This window comes from Poeciliopsis prolifica, unplaced genomic scaffold (genome assembly GCF_027474105.1).
Source record: "Poeciliopsis prolifica strain line A6 unplaced genomic scaffold, Auburn_PproV2 SCAFFOLD033, whole genome shotgun sequence".
NCBI lineage: Eukaryota > Metazoa > Chordata > Actinopteri > Cyprinodontiformes > Poeciliidae > Poeciliopsis > Poeciliopsis prolifica.
In genome coordinates, this window is record NW_026562408.1 from 982,220 (window position 1) to 1,001,255 (window position 19,036).

General features: G+C 38.7%; 1 protein-coding gene across 1 annotated transcript in view; it reads right to left on the bottom strand.

The window, feature by feature from the left end:
• Nucleotides 1-17,480, bottom strand: part of tcf7 (transcription factor 7) — a 73,266-nt gene extending 55,786 nt beyond the window's left edge. The window contains 4 exon segments of the mRNA XM_055051327.1: nt 14,584-14,690; nt 16,709-16,778; nt 17,011-17,116; nt 17,118-17,480. Coding sequence (XP_054907302.1) covers nt 14,584-14,690; nt 16,709-16,778; nt 17,011-17,116; nt 17,118-17,191 — 357 coding nt within the window. The 5' untranslated portion in view covers nt 17,192-17,480.
• Nucleotides 17,481-19,036: the final 1,556 nt, after the last annotated feature.

Sequence of the window (19,036 nt, forward strand, 5' to 3'; positions counted from 1 at the left end):
AATTTAAACTGAACCAGCTTTTGTCAAACCTTTAAAACCTGCATCACTTCCAAAACAGAAGTAAACGCCCAGACTTTTTCAGTTTGTTCGGTTATTTCATGAAAAAGAGGCAATAAAACGACTCATGATCATCCATATTATTTTTATCGCCCTCTGGATCAGCTGCTACGCGCAGACTCAGTGCCATAGCAACTGACAACAATCCTGATACTTTATGCATCAGGATTCAACACCAAAAAACACTCAAACATTCCCTTACAAAGAGCAGGAACTTCTGTTTTGTGTTTTCAGGCTTGATGTTTATGTTTGAAATGAATAGATTTGCTAATAACCTGATAATAGCTTAGCTAGTAGCAGCGGTAGACCAGCTGCTATTAGCCAAGCTAACACAGCAGTGGTTGGTTGGCTAATATAAACACTTGCTCTACTGATGGTCTGTGTTAAGGTCGCCATTTTTCTATAACTGAACTGAAACGCACTGGATTCCACAGCACATCCACATGTTACGGTTTTCATAGTCAAGCTAGCATAACTGACCTTTCGATTCAAACTTTTTCCTTTTTATCTATTTGTCATAGTGTTAACAATTAGTAGCAAAGCACTGAGTCTGTTCTCCATTTATATACGAGAAGTACATTTAAGATTTGGTGTTATGTTGACAGCTAAAACCGATGCTAGTCATCGTTAGCGAGCAGCTTTCTGCCCTCCAGCTGGTAGGATCTGGATCGCGCTCCAGAAAGTTTATAGGTTTGGATGAAAATTATTGGTAAAGCCTCAATAAAAACCTGCAGAATGTCTGATTACTTTCACTTTACTTACAACAGGACAGTGTTTTCATTGTGAACACGTCACCACTGTGTCAGTATGCTAGCACATCAGGGTAAATGAAGAGCAAGGAGGAAGTGAAAGCATGCGCCACTCATTTGGACGAGTGCGCATCATTTAAGTATCAGAATGGTGTATTTAAGTAAGTTTACATAAATAGAACATGAAGGTGTTGGTCTTTCATGTGTGAGGCTGAAAACGTGTGTGTGCTTCAGATCGCAGCCATGTGTGCTGCTCCATGCGGCTGTGGAGGCTCCAGCTGGTCTGGGCAGAACCACGGGCACGGGCTGGGCGGAGCACCGTGGGGTTTGACTCTCTGCTTCGGGATGCCTATTTTTATGATGACTATTTTAATAAAGTGCATATTAAAGCGATAATAAAGGTCAGCTGCAGAGGCTGAGGTCTGGGGGAGGAAGAGTCATTATGGGATATTATCAGCTGCTGACATCAACGCACTCGCTGTGGGGTTTGTTCAGAAGTGGCTTGAGATGAATATCTGGGGCAACTTTTATGAGTCAGTGTTCAAATCATAAAGAAGAGTCCACACAATCCAACAACTCCCATATTTACTGTTAGGCTGTGCAATTAAAACATATACTTTGGAAAAGAGAAGCACAGCAAAACAACCAGATCTACATGCGTGCAACTTCAATTCTGGACAATTTGAATGTGACTCTAGATGAGAACAGAGCAAAATACCTTTAATATGGAAAAATCCTGGACAGTGGCATAATCTGGCCTTTCATTTTTGAAAAACATCCTTTAATTTGATTAATTTTATTATTGTTTATCACAATAATTTCTATTAAAATTAATTATTGTGTCTAATTACAAAAGGGAATAAGAAACAGTTATATTTAACTCATTCTATCTCTTTTCTGGCATTAATCAGCTCAATAAAGATGAAACCTGATGTTTCATCAGGTTTCTGACATGCTGAGATGTGGATGGAGAAAGTCGCTTCTCCGTCTCTAAGTTGGAGTCAAGCGGGTCGTACATTTTCCTCACAGGAGATCAAAGAGGAAGAACGTAAGGCAAATTGTCCTTCATGTTCACATATGGCGATCACACTGACAGCACAGAGCGCGGCGCAAACAAAGGCTGAGGAACCGGAGCGTCCCGCCACGAGTGAAGCTGAGGGAACGCCGCCGCCGCCGCGTCCATTGTTTCAGAAAATCGGTTTTCTCTGACCTACTAATGAACATGTTTGGAAAACTACAGCAGCACAATGGCTTCTTTCACACATAGAACAGAAAGAACAAAAACACAAACACAACTGTCCTGAAGAATCGACTGAAACTCCAAACTGAAGACTTTTATGGTCCATGTTTTGGTAGAATAAGAAAAAGGATAAATAATGCAAACGGAAATGATTGAGTCGGTTTAATTTATCATATGATTAACTGATTTACTGCTTATTGCTTCATTTATTCATACATGCATATTCCAGAGGTAGATCGCGCAGATTCCCTTCTAATCAGTAAGAAAAAATTAAAAACTCAAGAAAACTTTAAATTTTAGGAAAGAACAAAGATGACGTGCGCGTGCAGAACTGAGTAATTATTGTAAGTAATGAAGGAGGAAATGAAAAAAACTAATTCCCACAGCTCAACTGGTTTCTTTAAAAAAAATCCTCCCACACAGAAAGTTAGTGAAGAGTAAGATCACCTGAAAATCACTTGATTAACCACAAAAACAACCGTCACCTGTTGTTTTTCTGCAAACTCCATCGAAATCACCTCCGACAAAACTATGTTTAGAAGCAAAAATGTAACGATAAATGATAAAATGTGAACTCCTGAAAACACACGGTTGATTCTAGTAACATCACATAATGTATGTGCATGTTTTTTCTTTCCTTTTCTGTCTTTATTTGGATGTTTTTATTTAAAATCCTTCAAGGAAGAGGATTTACCTCAGTATCTTTGTCAAAATGTTTCCTTCGCACCAAACGGATTGATTCTTCAGCCTCTTGTCATTGACCAAAACACACAATGCTTCCAGCTTCAGTAAGTCCTTCTGTGAGGCTGCAGGTGTTTATTCAACCTTCTGCTTTAAAACCTGATGACGGATTCACAAGAGTTTTCCGCCAAGATTGGTTAAAACATTCTGCTGCTGCTGAGACGCTAAAAGCAATGACTGGGAGACAAACAGCTACGCTAGCTTTATGAGTCGGATTTCTTTTGACTGATGAGGCGTACCACTGAAAAACCATGTTAATGCCAGCTACTGAAACGATATGATTGTATGAGATAATAAAAAGCCAAAATCCCAAGAAGGAGCTTGTCACAGTGTGAAAAGTGGCCAAAATTTGGTCGTGGACCCAAAATGGCTGCCTCTCTGTGTTTATTCCAGGACATAAAACCAAGTGACGTTTCTTTTTCCTTACTTAATAGGTCTGCTTACATACCGAAAATGTTTGCCTTCAATGGCTGCAAACAGAGAAATCTTTGAAGAGCAGAAGTGGAGCCTCCTGCACAACCAACAAGAACACAGCAAGTGACTTCCAGATGGCAAGTCATCAACTAAACGCAGCAGCCATTGTACAGCATGAAAACAAGCTAACCAAACATGTTGGAACTCAGTTTGGTTGCTAGGTAACAGGGCTGGAGTTCAGTTTGGTTGCTAGGTAACAGGGCTGGCACTCCATGAGCTTCCAATCTTTTCTGAATCTTTTCTGAATCTTTTCTGAAGTGTTTGACTTCTTTTCAGAAGCAGTAGAAATCCACATGGAAGAATAACCTGTTCAAAAACTCATATTTGACAGAGAAAAGGAGTTTTTTTATTTATTTGTTGTCTAAATCCCCCTGTGATGAACAGAGTCGCTGCTGTGACTGATTAACTGCGAGCTGAGAACACACATCTGGACAGCTCAGTCTGTAAACAAAAAACTACAGAGAAGCTTTGCAAAGTTTCACTCCATGGACCAGTGACTCACCTGGGTGCAACATCCTGAACACACACACACACACACACACACACACACACACACCCACACACACACACACACACACACACACACACACACACACACACACACACACACACACACACACACACACTGAGCGCTCAGACAGACTGTTCAGAGCGAGAGGCCCAGGCTCAGAGTTGCCGTTTGAAACTACTGACCTCTCATCAAGTTTCCTTTGTTTCGGTTTCTCTCTGTTTCCGCGCTGCTCAGAACGTGAACGCTCAAATAGGAAACCCATGATTAATGGGCCACTTTCTCTCTCATTTATCGTCAATTTCACACTCTCTCGAAATCATAAGGAGACTCATGAAAAGAAAAAGAGTCTCCAACTCAACTTTCAACACGTCACTTGTTCCCTGCTCCATTCAATGATGATCACTTAGAGGCGCGATTTCAGCCCTAAAAATAGGAATTATAATCAAATCTGTATTCGAGTTTTGCTGAGGATACTCTATAAAGTTCTGTCCTGATTAAAGAAAGATTCAATCAAATGAAACGAATTATTCTTAGTGCAAAAATAGGATTTAGGTGCCTATGTTTAGCTTTGTAAAATACTGTATTAAAACAGGTATAAATTCATGACTTCCTCTGTTATTATTGCAGCTTTGCCTAATATTTACTCAGAATATCAGGCAAAGCAAATATTTGCTTTGCCTGATATTCTGCCAATTAAAAATATTTAGACTGATCAGCCAAATCTTCACCTGGTTTTTACTTTGGTTATTCATTTAAAGAAGCTTTCAGTTTAATCTGTTTGACAAAAAGATGAGAAATTAACTCCTCTTTATATTTAACAAAGCATATAAGGAGTTTTATCTTGCTTTATTTTTCCATTGGGAAAATATCCCAACTCATTTGATTCAATCTGCACATCATGTGTAATGTTTATTTTAAAGCAGAACTGAAGCCATTTAAAGAAATGCATAGATATTAACATGAATCTGTAGTTTTTGTAGTTCAATTTTCTCGTCAGACGCTCAGAAAGATGAAAACACCTGAGCTAAACGGCTGTTTTATTAAGACGTCTGAGACAGAGTTAATAATAATCAAACCAGCTTCCTCTGCACACACCTGTCTTTTACTGCTGCACCATTTCCACCGGAAAGAAATAAGTGGATGAATAATTACAGGTATAAACACCTCGGGGCCGTCCAAGGGTTTATTTTTTCTTCTTTTAAACATTTCCGCCTCTTGAAAGCGTCTTCTGAACCGTTTCTCTTCAGGTGCCTTCACAGCTTCAAAGCTGCAGCGGGCGCTGAAGAGGCTATGGTCATTTGTATTTTAATCTTCCTCACCCTCCTCTTCGCCTCCCTCAACAACTCTTCCCCCTAAAAATCTATTCATCTTCATTCAAAAATATCTTCATCTTCTGCAGGATTCCCCAGGAAGTCTGAGTGAAACATTTGGCTGATGGGAAAATTTTTAATTGGCACCAGTTTCTTCATTCCAGTTCAGACCCGGCCTCAAATTCGATTTTTTATTCTAAGGACTTGAATCCAACAGAAAACAAAGAAATAAATCTAAAGATGCGGATTGTTTGCCTGACACCTAGCAGATTTTCAATAAACCAAAGGCAACATGCTGCTGGATGACGTGTTTCTAGAGCTAAAATATCTACGTTTTTACTCTAGATGTATTTAAGGAACAGGGAATTAGTCAGATTTTTCAGTTTCTTATCTGCTGATCAAAGATCAGAGACTTTAAGGGAAAATTGGCCCGATCTCTAACCGGCTAACTGATGCATATCGAGAATTTCATAACATATTTATTGTTTGGGATTAAATACGTGACTTAAATATTGCTTCCTTTTAAAGCTCAATGTGGAGTCATTTAAATTCAACAACGTCCAAAGATAAAAACATAATTTAAGACAATGCACATCAATATGAGCAATGATTACTGCTGTTAATCATGTTAATGCAAATATTAATGCATTAAAGTACATTTATTTAGATTACAGAGTCCTCTGCCCACTCCTTTGAACGTGTGAATAAACTTTACGGTTTTTTTTTTACTTTTATAGAAATAAACAACTAGAAACAACAACAAAAATTACATGGAAGATCTTTCTGCTTTAATGTAGCTCAAAAGATTTTAAACATTAATAATTTGCTGATAAAATCAAAACAGGACATTAGATTTACACATTTATGTAACTGTAATGTCTGACATGTTTGATTAAAAAAGATAAATGAAATCCGACATCATGTTGTAAACCAGCTGTGTCCAAACAACCATTACGTTTAAAGCACTTGTGTTTCCAGTTATTTAGTGTCGTTTTGTAGCACAGTCCAGAAATTATTTCACCTTCAGATGTCATAAAAATGTTACATTTATCAAAAAGGGTCTCTGTCTCTTAAGAAGCTCCTGCTCTGAGACTCCTGCTTCAGGAAGTCGCACAACATGAACAACTTTAAAACAAACCTTTTCAACTTCATCCCCACAATAATGAACTAAAATGTAAATGACTTAAATCAACACTATAGTCAGATTTGTGAATCATGGAAAACATAAAAAGATTTTGAACAGCTTTGTTGTCACAGTTTCAAACTTTTTGCATTATTTATTGTTTTCTTATTTGAGCTGTAGATAGATGATGTGCGTTTGAGTGAAAGTCGATGTTTGTGGTTTTAGTTTCTCCAAAAGCTAAGATGAAAGCAGAAACGATGATTTGTCTATAAAAACAGGTACAAATAGAAGATGAGAGATGAAAAATGGCCCATCTGCACCAACTTGTGTCCCAGATTTACCGCACAAAATCCTTCAGAGGGCCGTAAATGGCCCCCGGGCCACACTTTGGACACCCTATTGTAAAACTGTCCACGTTTCTGGAAGTTTAACATGAAAAACATTTGGAAATATTTGTAGAAAAAAGAATTGCTGCCTTTCAGTGAAAGCCCTTTTCTTTTCTGCCTCTTAAATCCGAGTATTCGGGGTTCTTATCAGAGCCGGTCAGAGGCCAGGGGGGGGTCCGCGCCGCTCATCCCGGCCCCCGGGTCTGCGATCCCTGAAGTGGGGCGGATTAGCGAGGCCTCAGCCTGCGTTGCTGCCATTGTTTACCGAGGTCTAGAGGAAGGCTGAGCAACCCGCCCGTCAACACCGTAGTACAATGAAACAAGGAAGTGGAGAGATCCTCGACTTTACACACACACACACACACACACACACACACACACACACACAACACCACACACACACACACCCACGCACGCACACACACACACACACACAAACACACACACACACACACACACACACACACACACACACACGGCGCTCCCTTGATCTTGGCAGGATTGCATTTATTTATTCATTTTGTTATTTTGGAAAACGCAGCGAAGAAGAAAAGAGACGAGGAGCTCGTCGTCGTCAGCAGCTGATTTCTGAATGAAAGCAGGGAAGAAAATGTCAAAAGGAAATTTCCAGATCAGAGAAAGCAATGAAGGGGCAACATGAGGGCAACACCAGGGCAACATGAGGGCAACACCAGGGCAACAGAGGGCAACATGAGGCAACATGAGGGCAACATGAGGGCACACGAGGGCAACATGAGGCAACATGAGGGCAACATGAGGGCAACATGAGGGCAAACATGGGCAACATGAGGGCAACATGAGGGCAACATGTGGGCAACATGTGGGCAACATGAGGGCAACATGAGGGCAACATGAGGGCAACATGTGGGCAACATGAGGGCAACATGAGGGCAACATGAGGGCAACATGAGGGCAACACGAGGGCAACATGAGGGCAACATGTGGGCAACATGAGGGCAACATGTGGGCAACATGGGCAACACGAGGGCAACACGAGGGCAACAGGGGTACAAACTGTTGGACCAAAATCATTTGGCCTAAAGTTCCAAGAAAATTTATAAAAAGCAGAAATAGAACAAATTGATAAATTGTTTTAGACCCATAACTTTAAAATATTTTAAATTGAGCTGTAAAAACACATATAAATATAATTTTCGATTCCTTTGGATTTAATTGAGCAACTTTCTTTCAAAAAATATTCAAATTGTTAAGTAAATAAAAAGCCTGCAGCAAAGTTGGCTTTTCCATTGAACTGCATAGACATGGTTCTCTTATTACAGAAGCTCGGCTACAAAAGATAAATACTTAGTGCTGTACTTTAAAATTATGTCGATTACTGATCAAATTATCACTTAATATTCAAAAATTACATTATCACTCAGATCAAAACATAAAGTGGAAATATTGGTATTTTAAGGAACTAAGAGTAGAAATACTTCCTATAAAATTACTCAGGTATAGCTTAGTAAAAATACACCTGAAAACAAATTTTTCAAATGTTGCTCAAGTAAATAATAATGTTTCCCTGATTTAAAAATAAAAAGTCTCCATCTACATCAACCACTTCCACTGGATCAGTTGTATCATTCTTAAACTGCAGTTTATGGACCGCACAAACTCAGTCAACGCACCAGAACTGGCCCGCGGGCCACACTTTGAACACCCCTGCTTTAATATTTCATCCAAAACAAACAGCAGAGCCTCCAGACTTGTTAGAAATGATGCTTCAAAGTTCCCGTTCCCAAACACACCACGTTCCTGTCAATTTTTTAATTTTGGTCTGTGAAATGAAGTGTCAAACGAGCAGGAAATTCCCCAAACGACACGAGAGCGGCCCAACGAGACGTCAAACAGCGATTTAATCAAAACATTTACTGTTATCCCGAGGAAACCTGTAAATTTTAACGGGGAGGGCGTTTACAGTCAGCGTCCGTCCGGGCCGGGCCGGCGGTAAAAGCCTCCAGCTCACCGTGCCGAAGCCGGAGCGTGCTGACGTCTTCGTGTGACCACAGCTTCCACATCACAGGGAGTTCACAGCCTGTCTGACAGCGAATAAAACGACTGCACACACTCAAATATCAGATATTAGGTTCAGGGTTCAGAAGCTAACCTTTTGACCAGATTAATCTCCCAGTAGAGAATTCAAAGAAAACCTTTAAATCCCACAGAGAAGATTCTAAAGAGCTTTGCTGAAATGATCAACACCTGCAGCTAAACCAGCAGCAGCAGCAACCAGCAGAGATTCAGGCTCTTCTTCTAGTTTTAACTATCTACAGTTTAAATTAGACAAAACTGGCTTGCAGGTAGATGTCCAGCCAATGTGTGGTCCGGGGGCCAATGTGGTCCAGGGGCCACTGGTGGCCGTGGATTGAGTTCAGCAATGACTGACAGTGATTCACTTTCATTTTTAAATCAGGCTAACATTATAACAGACACAGCTTTTTAATTAAAAATCTTTTAGAATGAGAATCGCATCAATCCTGAGATTTTTTACTGACTTTGCTCAAACTGAATCAGCTTTTATCAAATTTATTGAATTAAGAAAGTGATTCAAATTCTGTTACAGCAAGCATGCAAAATCCTTTTCATGTTTCCATTTCCCACCAACAACAAATAAACAATAACTAAATAATGGCTGGTTAAAAAGCGAAATAATTTACCTGCAGAACTAGAAGTTTTTCACAAAAACAAGGAAGAGATTGACTTAAAACAAACACCTATGTCTTGCTGAAAAGTTTGTTTTGTCTTATTTCAAGTGAACTAAGATATTTGCACTAGAAACTAAAAAAATACTGGGTAAGATTTTGCAGTAATTTTCAGTGAAATATTGATAATATTCAAATGCAGTGCTGCAGTTTTCATAGAAAATCTCTTTAAAAGAACTAATTTATGGGATTTTTCTGACATCATGTTGTATAGAGTTCAGTTTTATTTAATCAGTTCAGTTGCTACTTTATGGAGCATCAGGCCTGAAATATTGAAGTGGTTTGGTGGCAACCAGCCCACAACTTTAACCATTTCTATTACGCAATCAATCCATGCAAACTGCTGATCTGATATAATTTTGGACAAGAACAATGCAGTCATCTGCATGTATACAAAGATATTTATTTAATATGAATCTGAAAAACAAAAAGCAATTCCTGAATGTCCAAAGAAAACATTTCCATTGCTTTGTCTTTTTAAACATCCATCTGCTTTATTTCTCATTTTCTTTCTTAATATCTACTCTCATTTGTTGTTTTCATACTGTTTTATAGAAAGTTTTGCTTTTAAAGTTTTTCATGAGTCAAAGTTGCAGAAAATGCAGCTTCACTCATTAAATTGGTCTAAAAGAAAAGATATCTGCCTCTGTATGAACCACAAACAAGCAGAAACGCACAACGCCTTTAAAACTTTACATGACACCAATCAGGAACAGAATCAATTTGGAGAAGTGCAACAATTAATCATCTGCATAAACACAAATATCTTCCTCTTTGCTCCTCATGATGATCCAATTTCTATCCAGTCATCTTAATGTCTGATCACTAAAGATCAGGAAAGTAAGAAAGCAGAAAAACTTGAAAAACAAACATTCTGAGCTTTTGTCATTTTCCTTTTAGTTCCCAAATGCCTGAAGGTTATCTCAAAGGACGAAAGGATGACGAAAGAACGGCAAACTGATGGCGAAGACGTCAGAGACGAGAACAGAGGTAGGAAAGGTGAAAACAGCACAAAGCAAACACGAATCTGAAGGAAGAAAAAACGACTTTTATGTCTACAGGAAACCTTTCCTCTGCTTTGGTTTGACTCCCTGCAAAAAGAAAACTGTCTGCTTTTAATCCACAAGTTATGCACAACACATCAAAACACACACACACACACACACACACACACACACACACACACACACACACACACACACACACACACACACACACACACACACACACACACACACACACACACACACACACACAGGGAGAGAGCAAACATCAGCTCAGAAAACACCATGAACTCTGGATTCAAACGCCAGCCTGAGGCTTGCAGATGAACACAACAAACATGCCAAACGCTGAGATGCAACTCAGTGAAATGAAGTTCAGCAGCAGCCATGAAAACACAAAACACAATCCAGATAAAAGCTCCACACAAAGGCAACAAGCTAATCTGCTAATCCCACAAATCTTCTCTGGGCATTTCCTCCCATATCTCCATAAATGTGACAACTGCAAAACGTCCAGAGTAAAAGTAAGAGCAGAAATACTTCCACATGTTTTCACTCAAAAACAACCAGGAGCCGCCCAGTAAAAGTATTTGGTCAAATGATTGATCAGATTATCAATCATTTCAGACAGAGCCAAAGATAACGGTAAGTGGAAATTTTATTTTTTAAGGACCAAGATAACAAAATAAATCTTCTACAATTAGATTATTTCAATAAACTTCTGAAACTTTTGCAAAAACTGCAGCTGTGTTTCTGATGAAAACATGTTGTTTTTATTCAGTGGGCAAAAAATCCAGAAATTTCACTCAAGTAAGAGCAGAAATACTTCATAATAACATTACTCAAAAATAAAATACTCCTAAAAAACTTACTTAAGCAAATGTAATTAAATAAATGTATCTATTTACTACCCAATTCTGCCTTTTGCAACAGGAAAGTGCTTTTCCGTCTTTAACAGAAAATTAGTTCACTTTTAGATTAACAACTGGACCAATTGAATTATTTTGTATTCATTTTCTCCAAAAAGCCCCCCATAAAAAAACCCAGATTTAAACAACTGAGTGGAGTTTTTACAGTGAAAACAAACCCACATGCTGCGCTGAGGGGAATCACAGAGACAACTAATAAACTTAATGCTGAACTTTCTGTCGTTCTGCTGAGGCTCTCGCAATGAGCTCAGCAGTTTTACAGCTTTACAGGAACACTCTCGGGTTTTCAGAAACAGGTTTTCCTCCATCGATATGCTGCTGGTGACTGATGGCTGGAAGAACGGAGACAGTAAGGTCAAACAAAAAGAGCTGCAGCCAATAAAGTCTTAATCATCAACAAAAGAGTTTTGTTTCAACCAAACTCTTCCACGCCAAACAGAAACAAACAAAGATCCATTACAGAAATTTAGACTTTTTATGATTTTTTGATTTTGCAAACATTTCTGCTTCCAGTGTTTAAACTCAGTGACTTTCCTGACCGATTTAGCAAACATTTTAGACAAAAACGTAAAACAATCAGAATCGGGATTTTAAAGATTGATATTGGGCCAGAAAACTGTAACCGGTGCATCCTGATAATCAATCAATCAATCTCTAACAATCACATCCTGACACTGATCAAAATGAGTCGGTTTTTGTGTTTTTGAAAACGATTCTGCTGCCAAATCCGGTGAATACAGAGAAACTTCTGAAATAATTTCCTGCTTCCTGAACAAATGCAAACAATTTTACACAAGTTGAGCAAATAAAAGACGAACTAGAAAGAGAAGAACAAAAAGACTGGTTCTGGTTCTGGTTCTGATCTGATTCTGATTCTGATCTGGTTCTGGTTCTGATCTGGTTCTGCTCTGGTTCTGGTTCTGATCTGGTTCTGATCTGGTTCTTCCACCCAGCAAACACACTCACTCTGACAGAAAACTCGTCAGAAACGTGTCACCTTCTCTCGCTGAAACAGAAACAACCTGTGATTTCCCCGTCGGTCCCTCAGACCTGAAGATCATCATCCGTCCCATCAAACCATCAGCCGCCATGACTTTCCTCAGCCGCCATGACACTTTCCTCAGCCGCCATGACACTTTCCTCAGCCGCCATGACACTTTCCTCAGCCGCCATGACACTTTCCTCAGCCGCCATGACACTTTCCTCAGCCGCCATGACACTTTCCTCAGCCGCCATGACACTTTCCTCAGCCGCCATGACACTTTCCTCAGCCGCCATGACACTTTCCTCAGCCGCCATGACACTTTCCTCAGCCGCCATGACACTTTCTGAAGCGATTTCTAAAGTTGATGATGTTGCCGGATGTGCAGCTTAAAGGAGCGAGGAGTTTGCTGCACCGTAATGCATCACAGCGTTAAAAAATAAATTCTGTTTAGATTCTAGAGCAAATATCTTACTGCACTTAAAATAAGACAAAACTAACTTTCCAACAAGATATATTGGCTTGTTTTACGTAAATATTGATGGAAAATCTGATTATTTCACTTACAACATGGGAAAATTAAATAATCTCCTTTTTTCTCGACATTAAGGAATAATTTACTTAAAAGAAGCTCTTATGCTTACTGAAAAGTTACTTAAAAGTTAGTTTTATCTTATCTGAAGTGTAATAAGATAATTCTAGAAATTAAAAAATGACTTGGTAACATTTTGTTTTTGCAGTGATTCAGTTCAGTGATCAGAGATAAAAATCTAGAATCATTTAGATTCATTTTTTCTTTTATTTCCACTAAAAGGAAAAATAAATAAATCACATTGTTTCATCAGAAAGCTTCCCAGATGATTTTATATAATAATAATAAAGAAAACAGAAATCAAAAATGCTATTTACACAAAAGTTACAGACAGTAAAAAAATGGAAAATCTCTTTTCTTCACAGGTTTTGTGACAATGTGACAACAATAAATAACAAAAATAAATATTTATCACTGTTTTCAGGTCCTGCTCTGAAAAAAGACAATTTTTTCTAAAGAAATTAGATTTTTACCACTAAACTGCACAGAGACATTTAATCATGTTTGCAGATTTACTGACAGTAAAACTAACAACAGTTTAAACATCATTAACTGGAATTTATTCTAATCATTAATGAAAAATGACGCAAAAAACATCTCAGCTGTTATTAGGGCCGGGTCTTATCACTGCGTGCGTGTGTGCGTGTGTGTGTGTGTGTGTGTGGGTGTGCGTGTGTTCGTGCGTGCGTGCGTGTGTGCGTGTGTGTGTGTGTGGGTGTGCGTGTGTTGTGTTCGTGCGTGTGTGCGTGTGTGTGTGTGTGTGTGTGTGCGTGTGTGTGTGTGTGTGTGTGTGGGTGTGCGTGTGTGTGTGTGTGGGTGTGTGTGTGTGTGTGTGTGTGGGTGTGTGTGTGTGTGTGTGTGTGTGCGTGCGTGTGTGTGTGTGTGTGTGTGTAGATGGAAAAGCCTCACATTCCAACGACTGCCAGCACAGTTCACCAAAATAACAATAAAAACCTTTATTTTGGCGGCGTTATGTCACTGTGAGGCGACAGCCGCCTCCTCTGAACCCAAATGAACCCCAATGGATTTTATTTTGTCCATTACACTGCAAAAAACACTAAATCTTACCGTAGTTTTTGTTTAGTAGTATCTTAGTACACTTGAAATACGACAAAATTAGTTTACCAGAAACTTTTCAGCAAGATATAGAAGTAAATAATTCACTAATGTTGATAAAAAAAGTTCTTATAACAAAGCATTTTTCCCTTGTTATTAATGAAATAATCTGGAATTACTTATTTATTTATTTCTGAAAAGTTCATTATAAGTTACTTTTCTTTCATTTCAAGTGTAATAAGATTTTTGCTCCAGAAACTCAACTAAAATTACTCTGTAAGATTTTGTGTTTTTGCAGTGTATGTAGTCAAAACTCACTAAGAATTTTTCAAAATTCAGATTAAAGTTCAAAATGTTCTATAAATATTGATTGGCAACAGTCACAGGAGAGTTTTCTGTAATAACTACAGTTTGTTTTTCATAACATACATTAAAAGTTATAAAGTCAAACAGATTTTAACTTTTATGAGCAAAAAGAAACAGAAAATACAAAAACAAGAAGACGGCCGTATCGTTTCTTTAGCATTCAGAGCAAATCATGAGGATCTGATTTGAAAAACTTGCCCTGGATTGAAAGGCCGGGTATAAATACGGGAAGTCACAGCGGTAAGCCTGGCCTCAGGTCGACAAAACTCACAAGGAGGAGAAAAATCAGAGCCCAGCAGGCAGCAGGAAGGGTTAAGAACAGGAAGAGCCGACTTACAGATGGAGAGACGGAGCTGTTGGGGAGGTAAGGGTCCGGCAGCATCAGGAACGGATACCCGGGATACGCCGGCGACTTGTACATGCCTCCATCTTGCTGCTTCGACACTGAGGGTAAAATAGAGAACAACACAAAAATTATGTTTACAGTTTCAAAAGCAACTTTTAGCTTTTTCAAAAGCTGAATCTGACGTGTGGAAACAAACACATCCAGAATGAACGTGCATGCAGAGCAGGTAAACTATTACCAAGTGGTTGCATCATGTCGCATCCTTGCACAAACGCAGACTAGATATATATGTAACAACAGCAGCAAGCCGTCACCTGCAGCCAGAGGCGTGAACTACGTTCACTTCTAGCAGCAGCCGCCTTATTAAGCGAGGGGCCTCTCTCTCTCTGGGTCACACATAACTGGGTTATTTACCTGCTCAGACTGAAACTGCAGCACAAAGCAATTAGCCACAATTGTCACTGCTAAGCTTTTCTGTCCAGATTGCACTTCTGCTAATACAGATTTCTATTGGTTTCAATTTGTTTCAAGGATCCATTTGAAACCGCAGAATCCGGTTTTGATGAAGACTTTTCCTGAGACGACCCCGATGTGACGACATTTCTGCTTTTGGTAAGGACTGAAATGAGAGAAACGGCTGAGGGAAACCTATAATTAAAGATGCCAAGTAAAACTACACACTTTCAAAATGTGCTGCACACAGGAGGGAAGTTACTCTGTTCTTTTTGGGTGGCAGAAGCAAAAAAAACTTAATCACTCTTTTCCCAAAGTTGAGAAAAAGCTGCAATTTTCCTTCAAAATTGCCTCTAAATGCCAAAACATGAGCAGATCTCACTGTGACAGGGATAATTTCACAAATACTAGAAAGGAAGACGCACACTATGGTTAGCATTAGGTGATTTAATTAATAACAGCTTTCTTAAGATGAAACAGAGCAACTCTGCTGAAGAAGTGACAGATCGGAGCGACGGAGCTGAAGACGTTTTAAAACACAAAACATTAAATTCACTCTGTAGGAAGTCAGTTAAAGTCAGAAACCAGGCGAAACACAACAAATATCTCTTCATAGAGACACTAGTGGAGCCTGGACCGCACGATAAATGCCAGTTATTTATTAAAACAGACGTTTATTTTTCCAAATCACAGTTAATCTTTCCAAACTATTTGGGTGAAGCGCAGCCTGAGCCGCACTGATAAGATGTCCAACTTTTCCTCACAATCTCTCCTGTGTGAAACACCGAGTTTGTCTTCAGCCGTTTCATCCTGAACTGTTTGTCTGCTGGCGATGAAAGGGTTAACACAAGAAATAAAATAAAAGCTCGAATAAAACTTATAATGCACTAACGCTTACAAATACAAGGATGGACTAAAGAAAGCTTAGAAAGATAAATTATTACAAGTTTCTTATCTAAAACCCAGACGATCTGGCTTTTTACCAGATCTAATTTTGCTGATGCAGATTCACGTTTTCATTAACACCAATTATTTATTTTCATCAATGGAAAACATGAGAAAAGAGTTTTGTAAGCACAGATTATCCCCACTTACGTTTCATGAAATAAAATGGAGATTTTTAGGCACAAAAACAAGAGTTGATTACTTTTAAGTCTCATATTTACAGGATTTGATCTGAATACTGGCTAAATCTGGTTCAGGGTTGGCATTTCTTGTAGAAACTCTTTGTTTTGATGCATTTAATGGTTGAGGAAAACAAAAATCATTTTTATTGTACTTGGAGTAAAATCCTAAATTTCTCTGTCTGATGTTTTGGTGCTATTGGAGCTCAAAACTGTTCTGCATGAGACAAAACTGGGTGAATTATCCATTTCTACATATTTTCTCTTCATAAAGCAGCAGGACTTTCCATGAACTGCCCGGTTTGGTTCTGGTGTTTTAATCGGTTAATTCTGGGCTTAAAGCTGCTCGTCTTGAGGTGTGAGGCGGATTTCTGAGCTCTGGGTGAAAAGATGAGCGCAGTCCTGCTAACAGGTGATGATCAGAGAAGCTTTGAAGTTGGAGTTAAAGCTGCAGCGCATCCCGGGACCAAAAACACTTTGTTCGCTCGTCCTGCGCAGGCGGAGCGGCGCGTTGATGAGGGTTTGCAGGTTCCTCTTACCTCCGTCCAGGTGCTCTCGGTGTTTGTCCTGGAAGCCCCTCTGCTCGGCCTGCTGTCCCCGTCTGACCGCCTGGAACAACAACACCGGCTCAGGTCAGGCGGAAAACACTTTTTATCCACTTTATCTCACTTTTACGGCGAGTTTTCACTCCGGGCAGCGAGGGAATCCCACCGCTTTTTACCCCGAGGCACAAATACTCATACCTCATTCAGCGCGTAAAATGGAACAAGTTCACACTCACACACACACACACACACACACACACACGCACTCACACACACACTCACACTGGGCCACCTACCGCCGAGGTCGGACTTTGATTTATTTCCGACTCGTTCACCAGGGAGGACTTGAGGTCGGCCAGGTCTCGCTCCGTGAAGGCGTTCTCCTGGATTTTCTCCTCCTGCTCCTTCGTCTTTGAATGCTATCATCTCATCATTGGCTCCCAGGTCGTCTCCTCCGCCGCTGCTGAGCTGAGGCATGACTACTTCCCTCACCTTGGACTTTCTGCTCCCACCTCCTCTTGTAAAGTGTGCTTCAAAAATGTAAAAAGTCTGAATAAAGAAGTGACTTCTCAGTTAAATGGTGTCCTCCAGTGCGGAGCGCCTCCAGAAGAAAGTAGGGAAATGTTCGCCCCACCACATGCAGAGGAAAAGTTGAGCTGTGGCGTCGTTCCCCGGCCGGCTGCTTGGTGGAAGACCAACGTTTCACTACAGCAGCAAACAGCTCATTTGAGCCCAAGACAAGGCGAGGAGTCCCGGCTTCAAAGGCGCCGACCGTTTGATTGACAGGTCCGATGACTTGTTGGGGGGTTGTACGATTGTTTCTGCAGGGGCTGAGCCTCTTAAAGAGACAGCGCCTCCCTCTGCGCCGCGCATTATTCATGACGCACAGGGCCGGATGCGCCATATTCACGGCCCGCTCAGAAAAAGGGTTTCTGCAATACGTCGCAATAAATATGTAATATTCAGGATGTTTCCTCCAAAATAAGGAAATAGATGAACATATTAGACCAACAAGTGAAAAAACAATGTAGAAAAAACACCATGACAGCGAAACTAGAGATTAAAATATAAAATATCAATATAGACACAAAAGATAACGCACATTATATACACACTGTTTATTTAAATATAATATTATATTATAATATTTATATAATGTATAAACAGTATAAATAATTATGATAAAATATAATATAAATATATTTAAATGAATAATACATATAGATATGTAAATATAAACAAAAATATATGTAATTTATAAATTATGTATATGTATGATTTTTATAGATTTTTTTTAACTAAACCTGGTCAATTTTGACTAATTTTAATTTAAAGATTAAAATAGTAATATTCAAATTCAACAAATTTCATTTGTTAAATTTTTGTTCTAAAATATCTCATTTAATATAATTTTTTGTTGAGGGTTGATAATGTAAAAAAAGAGATTTCTTTGCACTTAAAGAGGAAAATGTCAAGTTTTTTTTAACTCATAAATAAAACATGACGCTGAATGTTTTAGTGTTAAAATCCACATTATTGATTTGTTTTGAGTTAAAGGATTGTGAACTAAAAATAGAAAGAAATTGTGTAAAAACTAATTGCTTGAACCCATTTTTTATTATATCACCTTTCTAAATAACAGACATATTAAATATAACACAAACAGAATATAAGTAAATATATGTTTAAATTCATCAACACAAAGTTTCCATGAACTTTTCACATGACTGCTAGCAAACTGGGCAAATAAACTTTATTTATACAGAAAACATGAACAAAAAATAAATACAGAAAAATAAGTTTTACTAAATGTATCGTGCTCCATAAAATCTTTCACTTTTATCACTTTATAACCACAAACCACCATGTTAAATTGTAATTTATGCTAAAGTCGTTCTTAGATATGAAATTGACAGAAATGATAAATAACATTTAATTAAGAATAACAAAACATTTTAGTTCCCCCTTTTGAAGTAAATTTTAACTTTTTATTTCTGTTCTTGTTTTAAAATAGTCAGGATTGTAACTGTGTTTTTCAATTTTGGATAATTGATCAAAACTTGGGATATTTTTTTATACAAACTTCTCTGAGAATCGACTGAAAACATTTAAACTTAATGCAGATTTGGTTGCAAACTTTCAATTTAAAGGGACGGTACCATGTAAAACATGTGTGTGTATATATATTATCTTCAGCTAATACACACACACACACACACACACACACACCACACACACACACACACACACACACACACATATATATATGTAAAATCATGCTCCCTCATCAAAAACACACCTGGACTGCTTCTTTGATTCCTT